The 19398-nt window shown below is 48.5% G+C and overlaps 1 protein-coding gene across 1 annotated transcript; it reads right to left on the bottom strand.

Moving 5' to 3' along the window:
* Positions 1–16652: 16652 nt before the first annotated feature.
* LOC117853079 (xyloglucan endotransglucosylase/hydrolase protein 3) lies at positions 16653–19364 on the bottom strand. Its single transcript, XM_034735445.2, has 4 exons — positions 17943–19364; positions 17674–17774; positions 17331–17530; positions 16653–17241 (listed from the first exon to the last, which is right to left on the bottom strand). The coding sequence occupies exons 1-4, from the start codon at positions 18130–18132 to the stop codon at positions 16836–16838; spliced, it is 897 nt and encodes a 298-aa protein (XP_034591336.1). The 5' UTR covers positions 18133–19364; the 3' UTR covers positions 16653–16835.
* Positions 19365–19398: the final 34 nt, after the last annotated feature.

Genomic DNA, 19398 nt, shown 5'->3' on the forward strand with positions numbered 1-19398 from the left:
CTGACACTTACTAGCTGTAGTAGGCGGATGGCTTAGCATCCCTAATCCGTGGAACATTCAACACCTGCGACACTTCTACCCTTAGGACATTCAAGCTATGTACTCTTTATACCTTTTCAATTGAATAAATACAACCTCAGAGGTTCTTTGTGCACCTACTACCTTCTTGCTTTCTTACCCGAGCTCTTACTTGCACTCGAGGGCTGTCCGACCTGATCGACAGACCATACCCTCACTGCCATGCTCGGGGGCTTCCCCTGTTATGCGCCAACCTCCGGGTCTCACCTCTTCTCCTACCCTTCTCATGGCAAGTATGACTAACTCATGTGGATGGCGTCCTAGCTCGTGAAACCCAGACAACCTTGCATCCGCCCTGTCTACAAGCTTGAGATCCACTCTAAACAGAGTGCTAGCCAGCCAAGGCTACGCTCTTAGCGGCTACAAGCCTAAGCTACACGATGTCCTGTCGCATAAACCAAAGGAGGGATGGAGGCTTTCTATTCACATAAGTTAATCAACAAGTTTACTTGTCCCATGACATAGATTGATACATTTTACCATTTTTTATTACAGGTCCAGTTCTTTAACTATGTCCTCCGTGTCTTGTTGATGTTGCTTGGCTAGCTCCGGAAGGTTATTAGCATCAAAGTCCTCGGCAACGCCCGTTCCGACTCGCTCCATGGCCAGCAGGGGGAAGTGCGTCTTTAGAAGGGCCATGATGTTCTTGGCGCACTCCATGGTGGTCTCCTTCATCAAGGCCCTCAGCCGACTTGGAGCACTCTTCAAACGGTCCAGTAGCGGTATTGGCTCGTCAGGGTTGGCCATGGGCTGGATCATGTCCATCACGTAGCCCGTGGCCGACCTCAGATCTTCCAGCTCCACCTCCAACCCTGCAATGACCACCTGATCATGCTGGAGACTATTCGTAGCAGCAATTAAGAACCAGTCCATGTCCTTGCGCAAGCCAACCTCATAGGCCAGTTTCTACGACACGGCATACTCACGGTTCACAATGACATCGTGGTCTTGCTGAAGTGGGGCATTGGCTTCCTCGCATGTCTCCCTTAAGCCTCTCCTCTTTCTTCTGGACATCTGCAAAATAATGAAACTGAAGGAAAGATATTGGCCTCATCTACCCAAAGTAGATCTTCCATAAGGAATGAAGCTGTACCAGTCAGCAAAGAGCTAAGGTTACCCTGGACCTCCCTGGTGATCTTCTTCTGCTCCTCGATCTCTTGGTCCTTTTGTCAAATCCTCTCTATGGCATCCTCCTTGGCCTTCTTAATCTCAGTTTTCAAGCGCTCGACCTTGTGGCGATACTCAGCATGGTGGATGGCATCGGCTAGATTCTATATAAAAGTTACTCCAACAATTCAAAGAAGGAAGATAGGGGCAGAAGTGAATAGCAAGATTGGTCAACCAACTTACGTATAACACCTCTCCAACCTTGGCCGCAGCTTCCTTCAAGACGGCAAGATCTTTCTTGTCGGTGACAGCATCCTGCGGCTGGGACATCCCGGAGAAGTCCAGGGTGATGGATCATCCTCGTGGGCATCGATGTCGACATCGTAGCCTGCCGCCTCCTTATCGATTGGCGCTTCCCTAGGGGTCTCCTCCATCTGCACCCTGACACTAGCATCTGTGGCCCTAGGCACGGATATAGCAGCGTCCTCGGTGACATCCTGGCACGGTGAAGACCTTGGCCCAAGCCCCTTAGGTCCCGTCACCAAGTTCCTCTCGCTCCTTGCTTGGATAGACGTCATAGATGCAGCCCCTATGGTCGCATCAAGAATCTGACCTTCTACATAGGTCCCAACGCCAGCGTCCTACAGGCTCGACTCGTCCTCGATCACCGCCTTCCTGCTCGGACACCGAGGCATAGAGATAAAGCGAAGCAATGTACAAACAAAACTTCCAACAATATATGATGCCATGATCATACTCACAATGTGCTCTTCTTTGCTCAGAACTTTGGGCGAAGAGGTGCTGGCAGGGGCAGGATCGGCTCCTTCTGCTTTCCCCCACGGATATCCATCTTCAGCCGCTCCTTGAGCCGCTCCGCGTCAGCTACGATCGCCTCAAGGAGCTCGGCCTTCTTCTTCTTTGCGGCTGGGCTGGGAGATTCAGAGTCGTCACTTGGCACCCCAGACGAGGTCTCCGTAGGGGATGCCGCCGCCACAGCAGGTGCCTTCGACTTCATGGCACCCCTCTTCTTGCGCTTCTTCTTTTCCGCCTCCGGCTTCTCCACCTTTGGAGCCTTGGACTCCACCACCTTGCGAACAGCCTAGCGTATCTGCCGCCCAATAGGAGCCATGCCCCCGGCCTCCATCCTGCTGCCCTGGACCGGTACATCCTCGTTGGAGTCGTTCGACTCCCAGTCCAGGGCGGCAGGTGGATGGTCGGTCTTGGTGGTCAGGCGAATCTTGGGTTGCTGCTGCTCGACCCCTCTAGGAAGCGGTGTTGGATAGAAAAACTCATACTCTCGGCTCTGAAAAGTAAAATAAAATTAAGCAGAAACAGACGCAAAAGCGAAGCAATCAAGCCAAATGATGAAATCAAGAACTTACTGGATCGGCCGACCTAATGAGGGAATACACCTTTGGTCATTGCTTGTTCTTCATGACCCCATAGAAGAACTCGTTAACTCGACCGGCAACCTCTCTCCAAGTAACCTTCCATTGTGCCTCCCAGGTCGGATCCAATGGTCCTGAGTACTCATACGTCGGGTGGACCCTATCCTTAATGTGCTTCGTCAGCCTCCAGCAAAAGTTGATGCTCACAGCCCCGATTGTGAGCCCATGACCTTTTAGGTCAGCAATCTCCTTCAACAGCTACTTCACCTGGACCATTTCCACGGATGTTGGCTAGTTTGACCACTCCGGCGTTGTCACAGGTGCATACTCGAGGCGGGGCGACAGCTCGGGCTTCTGATTGGCGACAAGGAACCATTCCTTATGCCACCCCTTGTTTGAGTCCTTGAGCTTCAAATTGAAAACTCTTTGACCGTAATGAGAATCCATACCCACCGATGACTCTCGGTCCCTTCCCCTTTGTCGCCACGATCTTGAGTTGGTACAGATACCGCCAGAGATCGAAATAGGGAGGAATGCCGAGGAAAGCTTTGCAAAGGTGGATAAAAACTGCGACATCCAAGATGGAGTTACGGTTGAGATGTACCAACTCGATCTTGTTTTAGTTGAGCAGCCCGCGGAAGAAATCTCCCGTGGGGATCCCGAATCCATGCTCGAAGAAGGCTACGAAGATGACGGCCTCGGTCCTATCTTCGGTGGGGAACTCCTGGCAAGCGGTCACCTTCCATTCCAGGAGGGACTTGGTATCGAGCAAGCCTTGGTCGACGAGGGATTGAATCTTCTCCTCCATCATCATGAACTTCACCCAGTATCTGGATGGATCCACGGGTTTCCCCTTAAGTCTCACAGCGTGCCTCCTTGGCTTTGCCAGTCCTCGCGCTCGGGGGATGGCCGCGTATCTTAGTTTGGCGTGCCTTCGTGGCTCTGCCAGTCCTTGCGCTCGGGGGCTAGACGCATATCTTAGGTTGGCGTACCTCCATGGCTCTGCCAGTCCTCGTATCTCAGATCAGCGTGCCTCTGTGGCTCCACCAGTCCTTACTTTCGGGGGCTGGACGCCTATCTCAGGTCGGTGCACCTCCGTGGCTCCGCCAGTCCTTGTGTTCAGGGGTTGGGCACCTATTTCAGGTCAGGGCGCCTCTGTGACTCTGCCAGTCCTCACGCTTGGGGGTTGGGAGCCTATTTCAGGTCGGCGTGCCTTTGTGACTCTGATATTCCTCATGCTCGGGGGCTGGGTGCCTATTTCAGGTCAGCGTGCTTCAGTGGCTCTGCCAGTCCTTCATGTCGGCATGCCTTCATGGCTCCACCAGTCCTCATGCTTGGGGACTGGGCACCAATCTCAGGTCGGTGTGCCTCCACAGCTCCGCCAGTCCTCATGCTCGGGGGCTGGGCACTATATTTAATTCTTTTTGCTATGGAAACAATATATCATTTTCTTGACCATTGGATTGATTAGTTTAATTGCTTCAATGCTCAAGGGCTACTCCATATGGAGGGCATTGCAATGGAGTGTGTATTGTGATGCCCTCCATGTGCTTCCCTTCGATCCACAGGATGCCAGACATCCCGGAGCTCAGCAGTCGTACAACCATGCACATTTGGTCATACGCTGTGGAAGCTTCAATTTTTCTTTGTTTTTTGAGCACTGCGCAGCCTCTCCATCACTATGACGACACCGCAATTTCAGCCAAGCACATTACAAGCTTTGTTTTGCATTCGTCAGGTTCCTATTCGGCTCCACATCGCTCGGGAGCTTCAGTATAAGGGTACCCATGGGTCCCCACTGACCAAGATACTGGTCAGTCCTGGGTGGATTTTGCCTGGATATCATGGCATACTTTTTGTAAACCAATTCAGATTGCTTTCCATGTAACAACCGACTAGGATTAGATCCTATCTGATTGTAACCCTAGGTAGTGAGACTATATGGCCAGGGACACTCCTCCCAGGGTACATCAACTCTTCACATTCCATACCATCAATACAATCCACCAGAATACAGGACGTAGGGTGTTACTCTCCGAATGCCCAAATCTGTCTAAAACCTTGTGCCCTTGTGTTACCATTCAAGCTCTTGGTCTTGCGATCTCCCTCGCCTTCAAATCTACCACCAGGGTAATCCTCTGGTGGACTGCCCGTCACTAAATCCGACACTTTCTTATCGGACAATTTTCTATATTTCTTTCGAAGTTTTTCTATACAACTTATCCAAGTAAGTTTTCCATGGAGTTATATATAAGTTTTTAGACGAACTTTGAAAATGCATTTTTTGGTACAATTTTGTCAAATAAGTTTTTGAGAAAATTTATTAATAGCTTTTTTAAAAAAAAACTTGTTCAATAGAAATTTGTACAAAAAGGAAGGCTAAGTGGGAGAGTAAAATGCTTGGGCAGTACATGAACTTGGCAGCTAGTGTCATCTAGGTCCTTAAACTCCCAAAATGCACATTAACATCCCTAAGCTTGCTAATTGGTTCATGTAAGGTCCAAATCATAGTTACTTAGATTAAATGCCCACATGTCTGCTAACGTGGAGCTAGGTGGGGCCCCTTACCCTCTCTTCCTCTATCATCTCCTCCTCTTCCTCCATGGCTCTCTCCCATAGCAGGAGTATAAGCAGCATGGGGACTCAGTTGAGGCAGCAAACTCACGGGGGTGGATGGTGGGTGTGCGTGGGCGGACGACGGCAGCAGCAGCCTAGCGCAGGGGAGATGGCGGTGGCAGACTTGCGCAGGCAAATGACGATGGTGGTGGACCCGTGCTAGTGGAGCAGACGGCGGGGGCGGCCTGACACGGGAGATGGTGGCGGCCGCGTGGGACCCCATGTGGGTGGAGTTGACAGTGGTGGACGTCGGTGAGAGGGACATCGACGGTGGCTCTTCGCAGGATCTCAGGGAGAGAGAACAGAGGAAAGGGATGCCCAAGTTGCTGGTTTGCTTTTCTTGCGATGGAGAAATCAGAGAAGGGAGAAAGAAGCTAGATGTGGATTGTGGCTGATTGATTCCTGCAGTGGAGGAATTGAGAGATTGGAGAGAAATCAGAAAGAGGCGTGAGGGAAATTCATGGCTTGCTTGCTTGGTGGAGTGGAATCAGAGGAGAGATGGTTTCCCGACCGCGTGCAGCGTGCTAAACTGCCTGCTTGCTTTCTTCGCACATTGGAGATGGAGATCAGAAGGGCAAAGAACTGCACGCTGCTGCTTGTGTTAGAACTTGGGGGAAGAAGAAGGCTTCACGGTGAAGGAAAGAAAGCTGCTCGGTGCGGGGGGATGACACCGACAGCCAGCGGCAGCGGCGGTCACGCGAGAACGATGACAGCTTTCCGCGGGCGAACAGGCGGGGTTGCGGGTCGACGCCACTCATTGCTTGACCTTATCAGCGCCTCGCCGCCATCAAGAGATCGAGATGATGGGAGAAAGAAAGGGAGGAATGAGGGAGATGGTAGGTCAATCTGACATGTGGGTCTTGCATGTTAGGCCCATGTCAATGCACGGTCAACATGCCACGCATGCAGTTTAATGCGAGTTATAGAGATTTGGACGTTACGTTATCCAATTAGCAAGTTTAGGGGCTCCAATGTGCATTTTAGGAGTTCAGGAACCTAGATGACACACGCTGCCAAGTTCATGTACCGCCGATGCATTTTACTCCTAAGTGGGACAATAGGTGTGCCTTGTTCGACATACATCTATAGACCCACCAGAAGGTTTGGACAATTCTAAATATGGGGCTGGACATCGAGATGCATCTGGCATGGAGACTATGCCACAGGATGGCGTAGTCTATATGGAAAGACAAGAACTAGTCAAGGATTAGGAAATTACTTGTAGTAATAAGAGTAGAACGACGACACCAAAGTCATCTACTTCCCCATCTACATGGAGGCAGCGCCACTCCAATGGCTCGAATTGTTGGACAAGAACTCCATCGACTTGTGGAATGACCTAAAGGTGGCATTCACCAACAACTACGTAGGGGCAATGAAGCATCCTAGCAACAGGATCGACTTGTCTCAGGTCAAGCAACAAGAAGGCGAGACCCTGCACAGTTACTTACATCGCTTTTTTGATAGAAGGCCACAATCGTGGATATCACAGAGCGTGACGTCATTGACTGCTTCCAAAATGGCCTCCACGACCGCCGGATATTTTAGGATTTCGGCCAAAGACTCCCCATTGATGTCAAATCTCTCAAGATCATAGTACAGACGTGGGCAAATGAAGAAGACTGGGAGATCGGAAGGTTCGAATCCAATTGCAATAAGGGCCAACACAATAATCAGAATAATAGCCAACGCAACAATAAGAACCACAACGATCGCCCCAACAATGACAACTAAAATAACTACTCGTGGCGGCAAAAACCAAGATAGGACCTCATTCAATGAGCTCCAGAAGAAATAGTGCACATGGTATCCATACCATAAGCACTCTGCGATAAATTATTTCAATCTACGCAGAGTCATGAAGGATCTGCCAGAGCCATCTGGCACCAAAGACAAGAGCAAGGCCAAGGAAGACGAAGATGATGGTGACAATGGTAAGTTCCAAAACCCATGCAACACCGTCAACGTCATCTTCGGCGGAACCCCAGGCACTGCTACTAAGCGGTCCCAGAACCTCACTCTTCGAGAGATAATGTCCATTGAACCCGCGACACCAACGTTCCTCAAATGGTTCGAGGTGCAATTTACCTTCTTTGGGAAGGACCAATGGACTAGTTTCTCAGACCTAGGATGGTATCCTCTCATCCTAGACCTGGTTATCGCTGGCTCCAGACTTACTAAAGTACTCATCGACGGTGGTAGCGGTCTCAACATAATGTTCGCCAAGATACTAAAGAAGATGGGCCTCAATGTCACCAATATGCTCACCCTAATGAATTCTCCCTTCTATGGGATCATCCAGGGCAACAAGGTTGTACCCCTCGAACAGGTAGTTTTTCTAGTTACATTTGGTACCAAAGAACGCTATTGGATAGAATACATCCTATTCGAGGTAGCGGACTTCGGAACATCGTACCACGCCATCCTCAGAAGACCAGTATTAGCCAAATTAATGGTTATCTCGCACTATGTGTACTTAGTACTCAAGATACCGAGACCCAAGGGAGTATTCTCCCTGTGCGGAGACTTGAAGAGGTCATACGATTGCGACACAGAAGCTGTTGAGCTAGCAGCAACTACCCAAGTACCAAACTCGATAATGCAAGTCTTCATCGCATCCAAGAAGCTATCCCCGCCAGAGCTTCAGATTCTAGAAGAGAAGTCGGGGCCAACCAAGGTCAAGTCGGCAAGTAAAGTAGATGTCAAAGCCATTGACCTTGAGACTAGTGATAGCACCAAGACAGCCCTGATTAGCATAGGGCTGGATCCTAAATAGGAAAGTGCACTCGTCAGCTTCCTCTGGGCCAACTGAGACATCTTCGCGTGGAAACCAGTGGACATGCTGGGGGTGCCCAGGGAGTTGATCGAGCACTCACTCAACATGAATCCAAAAGCTACACCAAAAAGGCAACGCTTACGATGATTCACCCAAGATAGAAGAGAAACTATCAAGAAAGAGCTGGCCAAACTACTTGCAGTGGGTTTCATAAAAGAAGTCTATCATCTAGAGTGACTCACCAATCCCGTCCTTGTGCGAAAGAAAAACAACAATGAGTGGAGGATGTGTGTCGACTACATAGACCTCAACAAGCATTGTCCAAAGGGTCCCTTTGGGCTTCCTAGGATTGATCAAGTTATCAACTCCACAGCTGGATGCGCCTTCCTCTGTTTCCTCAATTGCTACTCAAGGTGTCACCAGATAGCTCTCAAAGAGGAAGAGTAGATCAAGACCGCGTTCATCACCCCATACAGAGCTTTTTGCTACACAACAATGTCTTTCAGGCTGAAGAACACCGGCCCGACATATCATCGGGCCATCCAAGAATGCTTCAAGAAGTAGCTACACCACAACATGGAGGTGTATGTGGATGAAGTGGTCGTAAATACTAGAAATTTCGATGACCTGATTGCGGATCTACAAGAAACTTTCACAAGTGTGCGAGAATTCCAGTGGAAGCTCAACCCGACATATTGCATTTTCAGCGTGCCTTCAGGGAAACTATTCGGGTTCATCATTAGTCACTGAGGCATTGAAGCTAACCCGAGAAGATCTCCGCCATAACTGATATGCATGCCCCATCAGGCATCAAGGACGTCCAGAAGCTGGCTGTATGCATGGCGGCCCTCAACAAATTCATCTCAAGGCCTAGAGAACGGGACCTACCCTTCTTCAAACTACTCAAGTGGCAAGACAAGTTTTAGTGGACTGAGGAGGCGGATCAAGCCCTACAACAGTTAAAGGACTTCCTATCAAAGCCACCGGTCCTCACGGCGCCAAACCCCAACGAAGACTTGCTGTTGTACATCACCGCGACTACCAACGTCATCAGCATTGTGATCGTGGTTGAAAGACTAAAACTAGGCCATGTATACAAAGTACAGAGGCACGTTTACTTCGTCAGCGAGGTGTTGTCAGATTCCAAGGCCAGATACTCGCCGGTCCAAAAATTGCTATACCCAATACTACTCACCTCGTGAAAGCTATGACACTACTTGCAGGAGCACAAGATCTCTGTTGTCACATATTTCCCTCTTGGAGAAATTCTCCACAATCAGAATGCAACAAGAAGAATATCTAAGTGGGCGGTAGAACTCAGAGCATTGTCCCTAGATTTCAAGTCAAGGACTGCAATCAAGTGCCAGGCCCTAGTCGATTTCATGGCAGAATGGTGGGAGAATCAACTACCAACACCAGCAGAGCATCTAGAGCATTAGGTCATGTATTTTGACAGATCACTCAAGCTCGAGGGTGCCGGTGCAGGAGCACTCTTGATACTTCCAAAGGCGAACAACTCTGTCCTTCAAATCTTCTAGGAAATATCCAACAACAAAGTTGAATACGAAGTGTTTCTGCATGGGCTCCACCTGGCAGTCTCACTAGGAATCAAGCGATTGTTGGTCTACGGTAACTCACTGGTGGTGTTCAATCAAGTCAACGACGAGTGGGATAGCCACAAAGAGAACATGGATGTGTATTTCCTAGAAGTACACAAGCTAGAGAACAAATTCTCTAGTCTGGAGTTCCACCATGTAGTTCGCAACAACAATATTGTCGCGGACATCCTATCCAAGTTTGGATCTACTCGTGCTCAAGTTCCAGCGGGGTTTTCATCCATAAGCTACACAAGCCATCCACAACGGAGGCAGCACCATCAACAACCACTGATTGAGGTCCTATCGCACCAGATCGGGAGGTTATGATGATTGACATAGACTAGAGAGTTCCCTTCATTGGCTACATCAAAGAGCACAAGCTACCGTCAGACAAGATAGAGGCAGAGCAAGTTTTATGGCACAGCAAGAACTATGTTCTAGTTGAAGACAAGCTTTACAGAAGAGGCGCAATGTCAGGAGTACTCATGAAGTGCATCTTACGGCAAGATGGCACGGACATACTGGAGGAGATCCATAAAGGTGTTTGCAGCAATCATGCATCTTCACACACGATCGTGGGCAAAGCTTTCAGAGCAGGATTCTATTGGCCTACAACTCTCCCGGACGCCAAGGAATTAGTCCGCTGATGCCAAGGATGCCAATTAATCGCCAAGCAACAGCATGTCCCTGCCTACAAGCTGATCACCGTACCACCCTCTTGGCCCTTCGCATGCTGAGGGCTTGACATGACTGGCCCACTACCCACGGTGCGTGGAGTATTCAACCAAGTACTAGTGGCAATTGACAAGTTTACCAAGTGGATTGAGGTGAAGCCAGTAACCTGCCCTAAGGCAGACAGAGTACTCGACTTCCTCGATGAAATTGTCCATTGCTACGGCTTCCCCAATCGCATTATCACAGACCTAGGCCCCAACTTCAACAATCATGAGTTCTATGAATATTGCGACAACAGCAGGATCGATGTCCGATACGTCTCTGTCGCTCATCCGCGGGCCAATGGCCAGGTTGAGCGTGCTGATGGGATGATACTGGAAGCTCTGAAGAAAAGGCTACATGATATCAAAAACATGAAAGGAGGCAAGTGGCTCAAAGAACTACCCAATATCCTCTCGAGGCTCCGTACCCAGCCGTGCAAGCCTAGAGGGCAATCACCCTATTTTATGGTCTAGGGATCTGAAGCTGTCCTACCTGCCGACGTCATATGGAAATCCCCAATAGTCAAGCAGTACGAGGAAGGTGCAGCAGAAGAAACAAGGCGTCTAGACTTAGACAGCCTTGAAGAAGCTCACTTGCAGCACTCGTCCAGTATGCAAGGTACCTTGAAGAAATTCGCCGCTATCATTATCGCAACATCAAAGAACTTTCATTTAATATAGGCGTATGATCCTGAAGCGTATCCAAGACACCAAGAGACTGCATAAGCTAAACTCACCATGGGAAGGACCGTTTGTCGTCTCCAAGGTCCCTGGACCTAGTTTGTATAGGCTCCAACATCTCTGTGGTGAAAACATTGACAATTCATGGAACATCGAGCAATTCTGTTGATTTTATCCCTAATTTAGATTCTCATATTCATGCAAATAAGGCATCGGCCCTAGTTGTAGATCTACAATTCAATGAAGCAGTCATATTTTTTGTCATAATACGACTACTTATTTTTGCCTTATCGCGGCTTGCAGAAGCAAGTTTGCAGAGCTATTCAGCTCCCTAGGCAAAACCACCCAATCGCGGCTTGTAATAACAGGTCTGCAAAACTCCAACGAGCTATTCAGATCCCTAAGAAAAAATCGCCCAAATATAGCTTGTATTAACAAGTTTGCAAAATCCCAATGAGTTATTCAACTCATTGGACAGAATCATCCAATCACGACTTGTAGAAGCAAGTCTGTAGTCCACAGAAGAGGTTATTTAACCTTATTGGGACAAATCTATCCAATTGCGGCTTGCAAAAGCAAGTTTGAAGCTAGTCAAGGAGTTATATAACGCCTAATAATAACTTATTGGATAACTCTGTCCAATGCGGCTTGCAAAGACGAGTTAGCACTTCTTTAGGGATTACCTAATCACCTGACAAACTACCCATTGGGCTATTTAGCCTAAGTCATGGCTTGTATAAACAAGACCGCAGTTACAGGCTTTCTAGAGCGTAACATCAATACAACTCAGAGAGGTTGTAAAGATAGGCTCTAGTCATTGAAACCCTGAAAAGACCTATATTAAAAATGTCTACACCCTAGGCAGCTTGAGTACTCGTGCACCGCAACAAAGGAGCACATAACAATAGCACTCACAACTAGCATAAATGAGGCTCACCAAAGAAGCCTTATGCACATACACTTACATCTACCATATGAGAAAATATCAGGGAAGATTGTAAGATGCACTAAAATAACAAGTTGAAAGCAGCAGAGATTGCAACAAGACTTAGAAATATTTACATTGCAAAGCATTCATATTATGTTTTAAATATAGAACTAATGTTTGCTTTAATACAGAACTACTCAAGGACCAGATGATTGACTACTTCTTTTGCAATGGGGTCTATCTCCTGCAAGTACTCCTGAAAGAGTTCGTCAGAGCAGTCCTCTGCTATACCCTCTGCAACAGGAGCCAGATCAGCTTGAGGATAGAAAGACTTGATGAAGCTCAGCAGTTGCTTGGAGACAGACTTCGCCATCTTCTGAATATAGCCGGCGAATTTCCCTAGCATGTCCTTGAGTACTTCAGATAGCGAACAAGGCTCTACACCCTCAATTGGAGGTTCCACCATATCCGCTATTGGCTGGGCTACTTAAGATATCTCCTTCAGAGCGAGTTTGGAAGTTTCCAACTCAGCTTCGCGCTCTCGGATGGTCTTCATGACATTGACCAGATCAACCTCGCCATCCTCATGCATCCACGTCTCCTTCTCTAGATCTCACTCCAACTTCTCACCATGATGCACCAGCTTGTCATGTTGATCTGTCACCCAGTAGAAAGCATTCTTCCAATCGGTGATTGATGCTTGAAGCTCTAGTTCCAATTTCTTATATTATGTGCAACATTAGCACGGAGTCAGCAAGATCATCAGACAATCAGTAGTCGAAATACACCAAAGGAGAGGAGACTACCTTCAATTTTCTAATTGAGAGACTTATTGCGAGCAACAAGATGATCCTTTTCATCCTCCAAGTCTTGAATCCGGCTCTGGAACGCTGCCATCGTGCTATCGTGCTTCATGATCTAGCGGGAGGTATACAATTTTTCCTTGGCAAGCTCTTTCTCCAGCGCTTCAGCACGGAGTATGGTATCACCATACACCTCGAGCATATCTGACTTGCGACGTGAGCAATTGATTAAGTCCTGGAACTCAGAAATTAGTACTCGAACCATCAAATGAGTACAAGCTAGCAAATATTGCGCCAGCAAAGCAAGGCAAATTCAACTCACCTCCGCATAAGTGCCGAGATGATGGTGCATCTCCATGATAGTAGCTATCATCTCTGGGTTCAGCAGTAGATCATCGATCAACTGGATGTCCTCCAGAGTCATCTTCCTATCAGTGCTAGTCCCAACTTTCGTGCTTGCATGAGGGACCATCTCAAGACTTGTCGACGTCCCCACTTGGGAAGATGCATTGACGGCCATGGCATCAAGAACTATCATCGCCTCGACTTCTATCTTTGGCTCTAGGGCTACATCTGCAGCCATGGTGCGAGTGGTAATTGTTGCTTCACTAGCAATCTGTTGCTCCAGGGCTACAGAAGTAGTCACCACGTCCACAACAGCTAGCGCCTCCTCGGGTAATTGATGCTCGGAGGTCGAGATATCAACATTGGTCGCCGCACCAGAAGCAGCAATCGCCTTTTTATGTACTTGTTGCCCAAGGGCTTGCACTACAATGTCAGTCAAAGATGATATGACATTTTGCATCAACGTTGCTACAAATGATACAACACCTAGACTACTTGTTGTCAAAGGTGTTCCTCTACAGACTTGCTTGGGCTGGGGCAACGTCTTGGACTGAGAGGCTACCGCCATTGGTCACGGGCCTCAAGCTAGACCCTCCAAGGTCCATATCAGAGGATTTCCTGCATAAAACAAAGCTTTAGCAACACAACAAGTCGATTTTGAGTTACAATTAGTACTCAAAAAGAGCATAAAAGATTACCTTGACGATCTCCTCAGCTTTAGTGTGGGTTTTCCAGACAACTGCAGCGGCTTGACAGGTGGAGATGGTGCTTCCGGCACGGCCTGCACATCCACAATAGGATATTGGCCAGCTTTAAGCTTCGCCTCTGCTGCTTGAGTTGTATCTGTGCCAGCGGGGTTCATCACCTGAGGATCACCCTAAGGGACATCTTGAGGCTCTGGATCATCCTCAATTTCGATTGGCGACTTGTTTTGAGCGGCCACAGCAGCCGCCTTCTCTGCTTCAGTTGCCTCATCGAGTACTTGCAAACCACCAATGTCATCTTGAGTAGACACGGTGGGGATATTGGAAACGCCTATTGGGAGTACATGATCATCAGGATCTTGTTCTTCCTCATAAGTAATTACCACGGAAGGCACATCTTTGACGGTGACAGACTTCTTCATGACCCATTTTGCAATAACGGATCGCTTCTTCTTCGGCAGTGGAGGAAACGCAGCTTCAAGCTCATCAGCAGCCGAGCGTTTTCTTGTTCCGGAGAAAGACCCAACCTTAGTAGATGGCTGAGCCCTGACTTCATCCACGACATCAGAGCTAGTGCCACTGAAGCACTCAAGTACTTCCTCCTCCTGGTCGCCATCACTCTTTGCACTCTCTGTTGTATACACGCGAGGAGTAGTTTCACAAGTAACATCTGATCCAGGAGGAGGAGGAGGAGCAGAGAAGTACAAGCCGACATCTTCCTGCAAAGAAATACAAGTTAGCAAACCCAACAACTTCAAATAAGTACTCGAGGGCTATGACCACAGGTACTTACAGGCTTTGGTGGGTTGGTGGCACTGAATTCACGCACAATTGTCAGGATCTCAGTCACATGTTTAAACATCTGTTTCAGCCTCATCATAATTTCATCTATGATGAGCTCATCAGGAAAAAGTCTGGATGGATCATTGACACTAGTATACTCATAGCCCCAATGGCATTGTTGCTGTAAGGGCTAGATTCGTCGCTTCATAAAGCTGAAGGCTACTCCAACCCCAGTGAGCCCTTCTTGCTTCAGTTTGGCTATTCTATCAATGAGATTGGGTAGTTGGAGGCAACCCCATGTGTTGGCTCATCAAGCCACCGGTTGTTCCAGGAGGGGCGATGTCCTGTTAGCTTGGGTAGTTTCAGATCATGGTTGCCAATGTAGCACCACTTTTCCTTCCACCTAGTATTGGAGTCTATCAACTCATAATCTAGATACAAGCTGCTGAGTTTATCCCGTATCTGGATACCGACGTCTCCGACTACTAGAGTGTGTTCCCTCATCAGTTGCGTCTTTACACGAAAAAATTTCCAAAATAACTGGAAGTGAGGCTTGATTCCCAGAAAAGCTTCATAGAAGTGAACAAAAATGGCAGTGTGGAGAATTCCGTTGGGGTTCAGATGAACCAACTCCAACTTAATATAATCCAAAAGACCCTGGAAAAAGTCAGCTATTAGCAATGAAAGACCATGCTCGATGAAGTGAGTGAAAATTACCATTTCATTGGGGTGTTCCTCCAATGGCCACGGATTGCTGTAGGTGGATCTCCAACTGATGAAGTCTTGATTTTGGAGTAGCTTGGCGGCCACAAGAGCCTCGATCTCCTCCTCTTTCAAGGATGACCGCTTCCAAGCGCCAGTAGGAGTTGGCGGTGCGGTCTGATCAGTTTTGCCATACAAGCGCCGGCAACTGAAGATCTTTTCCCTTGTCAGAACCTTTATTCTTCTTTTTCCCCTCAGCAGGCTTGACAGCAGCAGCCTTCCTCCCCATCCTTGATGTCACGAGCTTTTTCTGCCGCATACGCTCAGGGGTTGAGTGGTAGGGGACAGTGGCGCTAGCGCTCGGAGATCGGGCAGCGGCGGCGCTGGGGCTCAAGTGTGGAAGTTGGAAAGAAAAATAACGAGGATAACAAGGGATAACTTCCTTCATTATTTATCATACTAGAACGGTAACAATTGCGCAAATGAAGGGATTTCGAATCACAAGATTCCCAAATATCAGGAAACCTGATTGGCAATTACCTTTATTTTCAGGAGGAGATAAGATTTCCTTCAACAGATAGTCACGTCAACCACCCTTATACCTACCAAACTAGTCGGCTAAAGGCTCACGGGTTGTGTGCCACGTGTTTATCGATAAAAAGTTTTTTCTTCAGGTTTTAAGGGAAAAGTGATGCAAATTACAGATTGATACTCAGCCTAATTCTTCAATTCAACCTAAGGCTCGAGGGCTACTCCATATGGAGTGCGACTTTTATCGCACTTCCATATAAAATTCAAGGTTGAAAGATAGAACCCTAAGTTAAATGAAGCTTGAGCACATTCTAGCCGCATGGCAGTTTTTGGAGTTTTTGGGTACCTTTGAAGATTCAACCAGATGAAGTACTCAAAGAGTATCAAAACTAGTGATGAAGTCTACAAAAGTACTCGAAACTGCTACATTTGACTAAAAAGTACTCGGGGATTTATCGTACATACATCTATGGGCCCACCAAAAGGTTTGGACAGTTCTAAATATGCGGCTGGACACCAAGACGCATCTGACATGGAGACTATGCCGCAGGACAACGTAGTCTACATGGAAAGACAAGAACTAGTCGAGGATTAGGAAAGTACTTGTAGTAATAAGAGCAGAACTCCTCTAGTCGTATCCGACTGGTATTGTTGTAACCAACCGACTTGTAACCCTACCCCCGGTAATATAAGGTGAGGCAGGAACCCCCTCCAAAGCAATCCAATCCAACCAACACACAGGACATAAGGTTATACGCAATCTAGCGGCCCGAACCTGTCTAAATCGTGTGTCTGCATTTACCTTCGAGTTCCTGATCTCGATGAGCCCCACTAACCAAAACACTACCTCGAACACTCCCCTCGGTAGGTTGCCGGGTTTAAACACCGACATGGCCTCACCTCCAAACAAGATTCATGTGCATAATTTTCATTTTCCAAGTTAGTACAATTATTAGCAATAGCCTTTCCATGAATAGTCACGGTTAGTTACGTAAACACACTTATTTCAGCAAATAACCACACTCATATCTTTGGTACTTATAAACCTATAAGGAGATTTGACCCATCCAAAGGCACAGCTAGCTTCTTAAGTGTAGACTGTAGTTGCACTCGATCGGCACACTGTTGTTGAACCGGCCATTATCGGCGCAGTAGTCGTAGTACATGTACTCCTTCACGCGCTCGTACGCCGCCCGCTGCTCCGCAGTGATGTTCCGGTACTCGCCGCCGTTCCACCACAGGTCCGGCGAGCTGCACGGCGTCGCGCTGCCGTTGGCGCATCCGCTGACGTCGAAGCCCCGGTACCCGGCCGTGAAGGGCCCCTTGGACCAGTCCACCTTGGTCCGCCCGCCGTCCGTCGCCCAGCCGGAGCCGTCCCACATGCTCGCGCGGATCAGCATCGTCTGCTTCGCCGGGAACGGGTACCCCGGCACGGTGGCCGTCAGGTTCCTCAGGACCCGGATCGGCGTGTCGTCCACGAACATCCTGTGGTGGATTTGTTAGTTAACATGTGCTTTAGGAGCCATGCAATTTATCATTAGGAACATGAACAAAAAATATCTTTTGGGGCTTACACGAGCTGGTAGGGATTCCAGAGGATCTTGTAGTCATGGAAGTCGGCGGCGGGGTCGAACCAGAGGTGCATCCGCTGCTCCCTGTCGCCGCGGCCGTTGACGAAGACGTTGGTCTGGAGGGTGATTGGCACGCCGGCCTTGTCGCCAAGGAACTCGAAGTCCACCTCGTCGCGGCTGCCATCTTCCGGCTGCGAAATAAGCTGGAACATGCACGACGATGTTAGCTAATTCTGATCGACGTGTTCGGATCAGGAAGTGAACGATCGAGAAACCAAGCAAGACGCATAGTGATCGATCGAGTACACTGTGTGTACACAACAACGTCGTCGATCGCGGAACTCACATAGAAGGTTGTGACGACGCCGGCCGTGTAGCCGGAGGGCAGCTTCATCCTCATGTGGAAGAACCCTGAGCCGTACATGGACTTGGACCGGAACCCTGCACCTGCACCCACGAAAGCACGATCACTCACGGGAAGGCTATCATGCATCGCAGCAAGAGAACGCAAACGGCGGGTCAATCTTCACGTTGCATGTGTGAGCAATAAGTTCTTTTATAATTTATATATATATATAATGAGCAACTAAAAAGTTAGCTCATATATACACCTACCAGAGCTCTGATCCATGGTGATGTTAGCCTCCGTGCCCCTGATGACGAGGTGATAGCCATCTGCACCCCACTGCACCTCATAGTTCTTGTCGAACGCCGCCTCCGCTGCTGCCGAGCCAGTGGCTGCCACCAGCAGGACAACGACGACGAGGAGGAAGAGACGCCAAGGACTACAGTTCTTGGCACCCATTGCAAAACCAAGACGACTAGCCTCCTCTAAGCTTAGCTGAGCTCCCGTCCCCTCTCACACCGGCCGCACGCAGCTCACCTCACCCTACCCCCTCAGGCCCTCAACTGTCACGCCCTTCTATAGCCGAGGGATCGGAGAACTTGCACGCTGGAAACAATTGGCAGCGTGTGTGAACTGCGCCTTGTGCACACGCATGGACTACCTCCCTGTCCGTCCCGATGCACATCTCTAATCTTTGCTCTCATTGCTCAGCCACGGAAGCTTGATTTCGACCATGGAACTGATCTCCATGCACTTGCGCAAGTTGTACGCAGCAACTGCCTGCCTGTGTGTATCTAGTTAGGCGGCGTCGCTGTGGTGTGTACGTGATGCCGTCCCCCGTTATGGGGCGCACGCGTTGCTTTTCTTTTCTTTCTTTCTTCGTTGTTTAATTCTTTTTTTTATTAGATGACGCACGCGTTAACTTGATTAGCACAAACACTGCGTCTCCGTGTCTCTTCTAACTTTCTAAGTACTAAGTGGTGCCCGTACTAGCACATGCAGATATGCATGGATTCACACATATCAGCCACAGGGCATGCAAGGATGAAGCCGGAACGTTCTCTTCAATCAGTTATCTAAAAAACGAAGAGAGTACAGCTAGTACACGCCTTGACCAAATGACGACGGAAATGGCATGGGCACGGGCCGGCTTCTCTTTTCCGCGCGGATCCGTCCGCTGTTCACGTACAGGTATATATGGTTCGGCGGCGGTGCTCATATCTTGCTTGTCACCACAAAGTCGGAGTCAACCCAATGATTGGGCTGAATTCGTTCATCGATTCAGAGCCGTGCCCGTGGCAGCAACACGAACGCACGTTCTGAAATGGCCTCAGCCCTCAGACACAGATCATGGAGCTGCGCGATTCAGAGTCTGCCTGAGCACGCGAGGGAAATCTTAGTGCCTGTCCGCTTGTCCGTCACATTTTAGCAGCTCAACATAACCTCGGTCAACCGCATTCTACAAGGGCTATCTGGCTGGCTCCGAATGTAACGCGTGAATCTTTGTGTGACAAGGATACTATTGTTATGGAAGGTTTTACCCTGTAGGTCTTTGTGTACACATGAATGGCATGATAACATGTTTCAATTTCAAGGAATATATGTAACCATACCAACGAAATCATCCACATAATTACAGAACGCGCCAGCATAATCATATAATCCCTCCATCTTTAAAATCTTTGGATGCATGACGTTTAAAACAGGCTAATTAGTTGAGTTTAA

Source organism: Setaria viridis, chromosome 4 (assembly GCF_005286985.2).
Source record: "Setaria viridis chromosome 4, Setaria_viridis_v4.0, whole genome shotgun sequence".
Lineage (NCBI taxonomy): Eukaryota > Viridiplantae > Streptophyta > Magnoliopsida > Poales > Poaceae > Setaria > Setaria viridis.

Bases quoted from the DNA above. Each gene is read 5' to 3' on its own strand.
- LOC117853079 (XM_034735445.2), bottom strand. From the start codon at position 18,132: ATGGGTGCCAAGAACTGTAGTCCTTGGCGTCTCTTCCTCCTCGTCGTC. The intron at 17,775-17,942 runs GTAGGTGTATAT...TCGTGGGTGCAG, and splicing joins CACCATGGATCAGAGCTCTG to GTGCAGGGTTCCGGTCCAAG. The intron at 17,242-17,330 runs GTAAGCCCCAAA...AATCCACCACAG, and splicing joins TGGAATCCCTACCAGCTCGT to GATGTTCGTGGACGACACGC.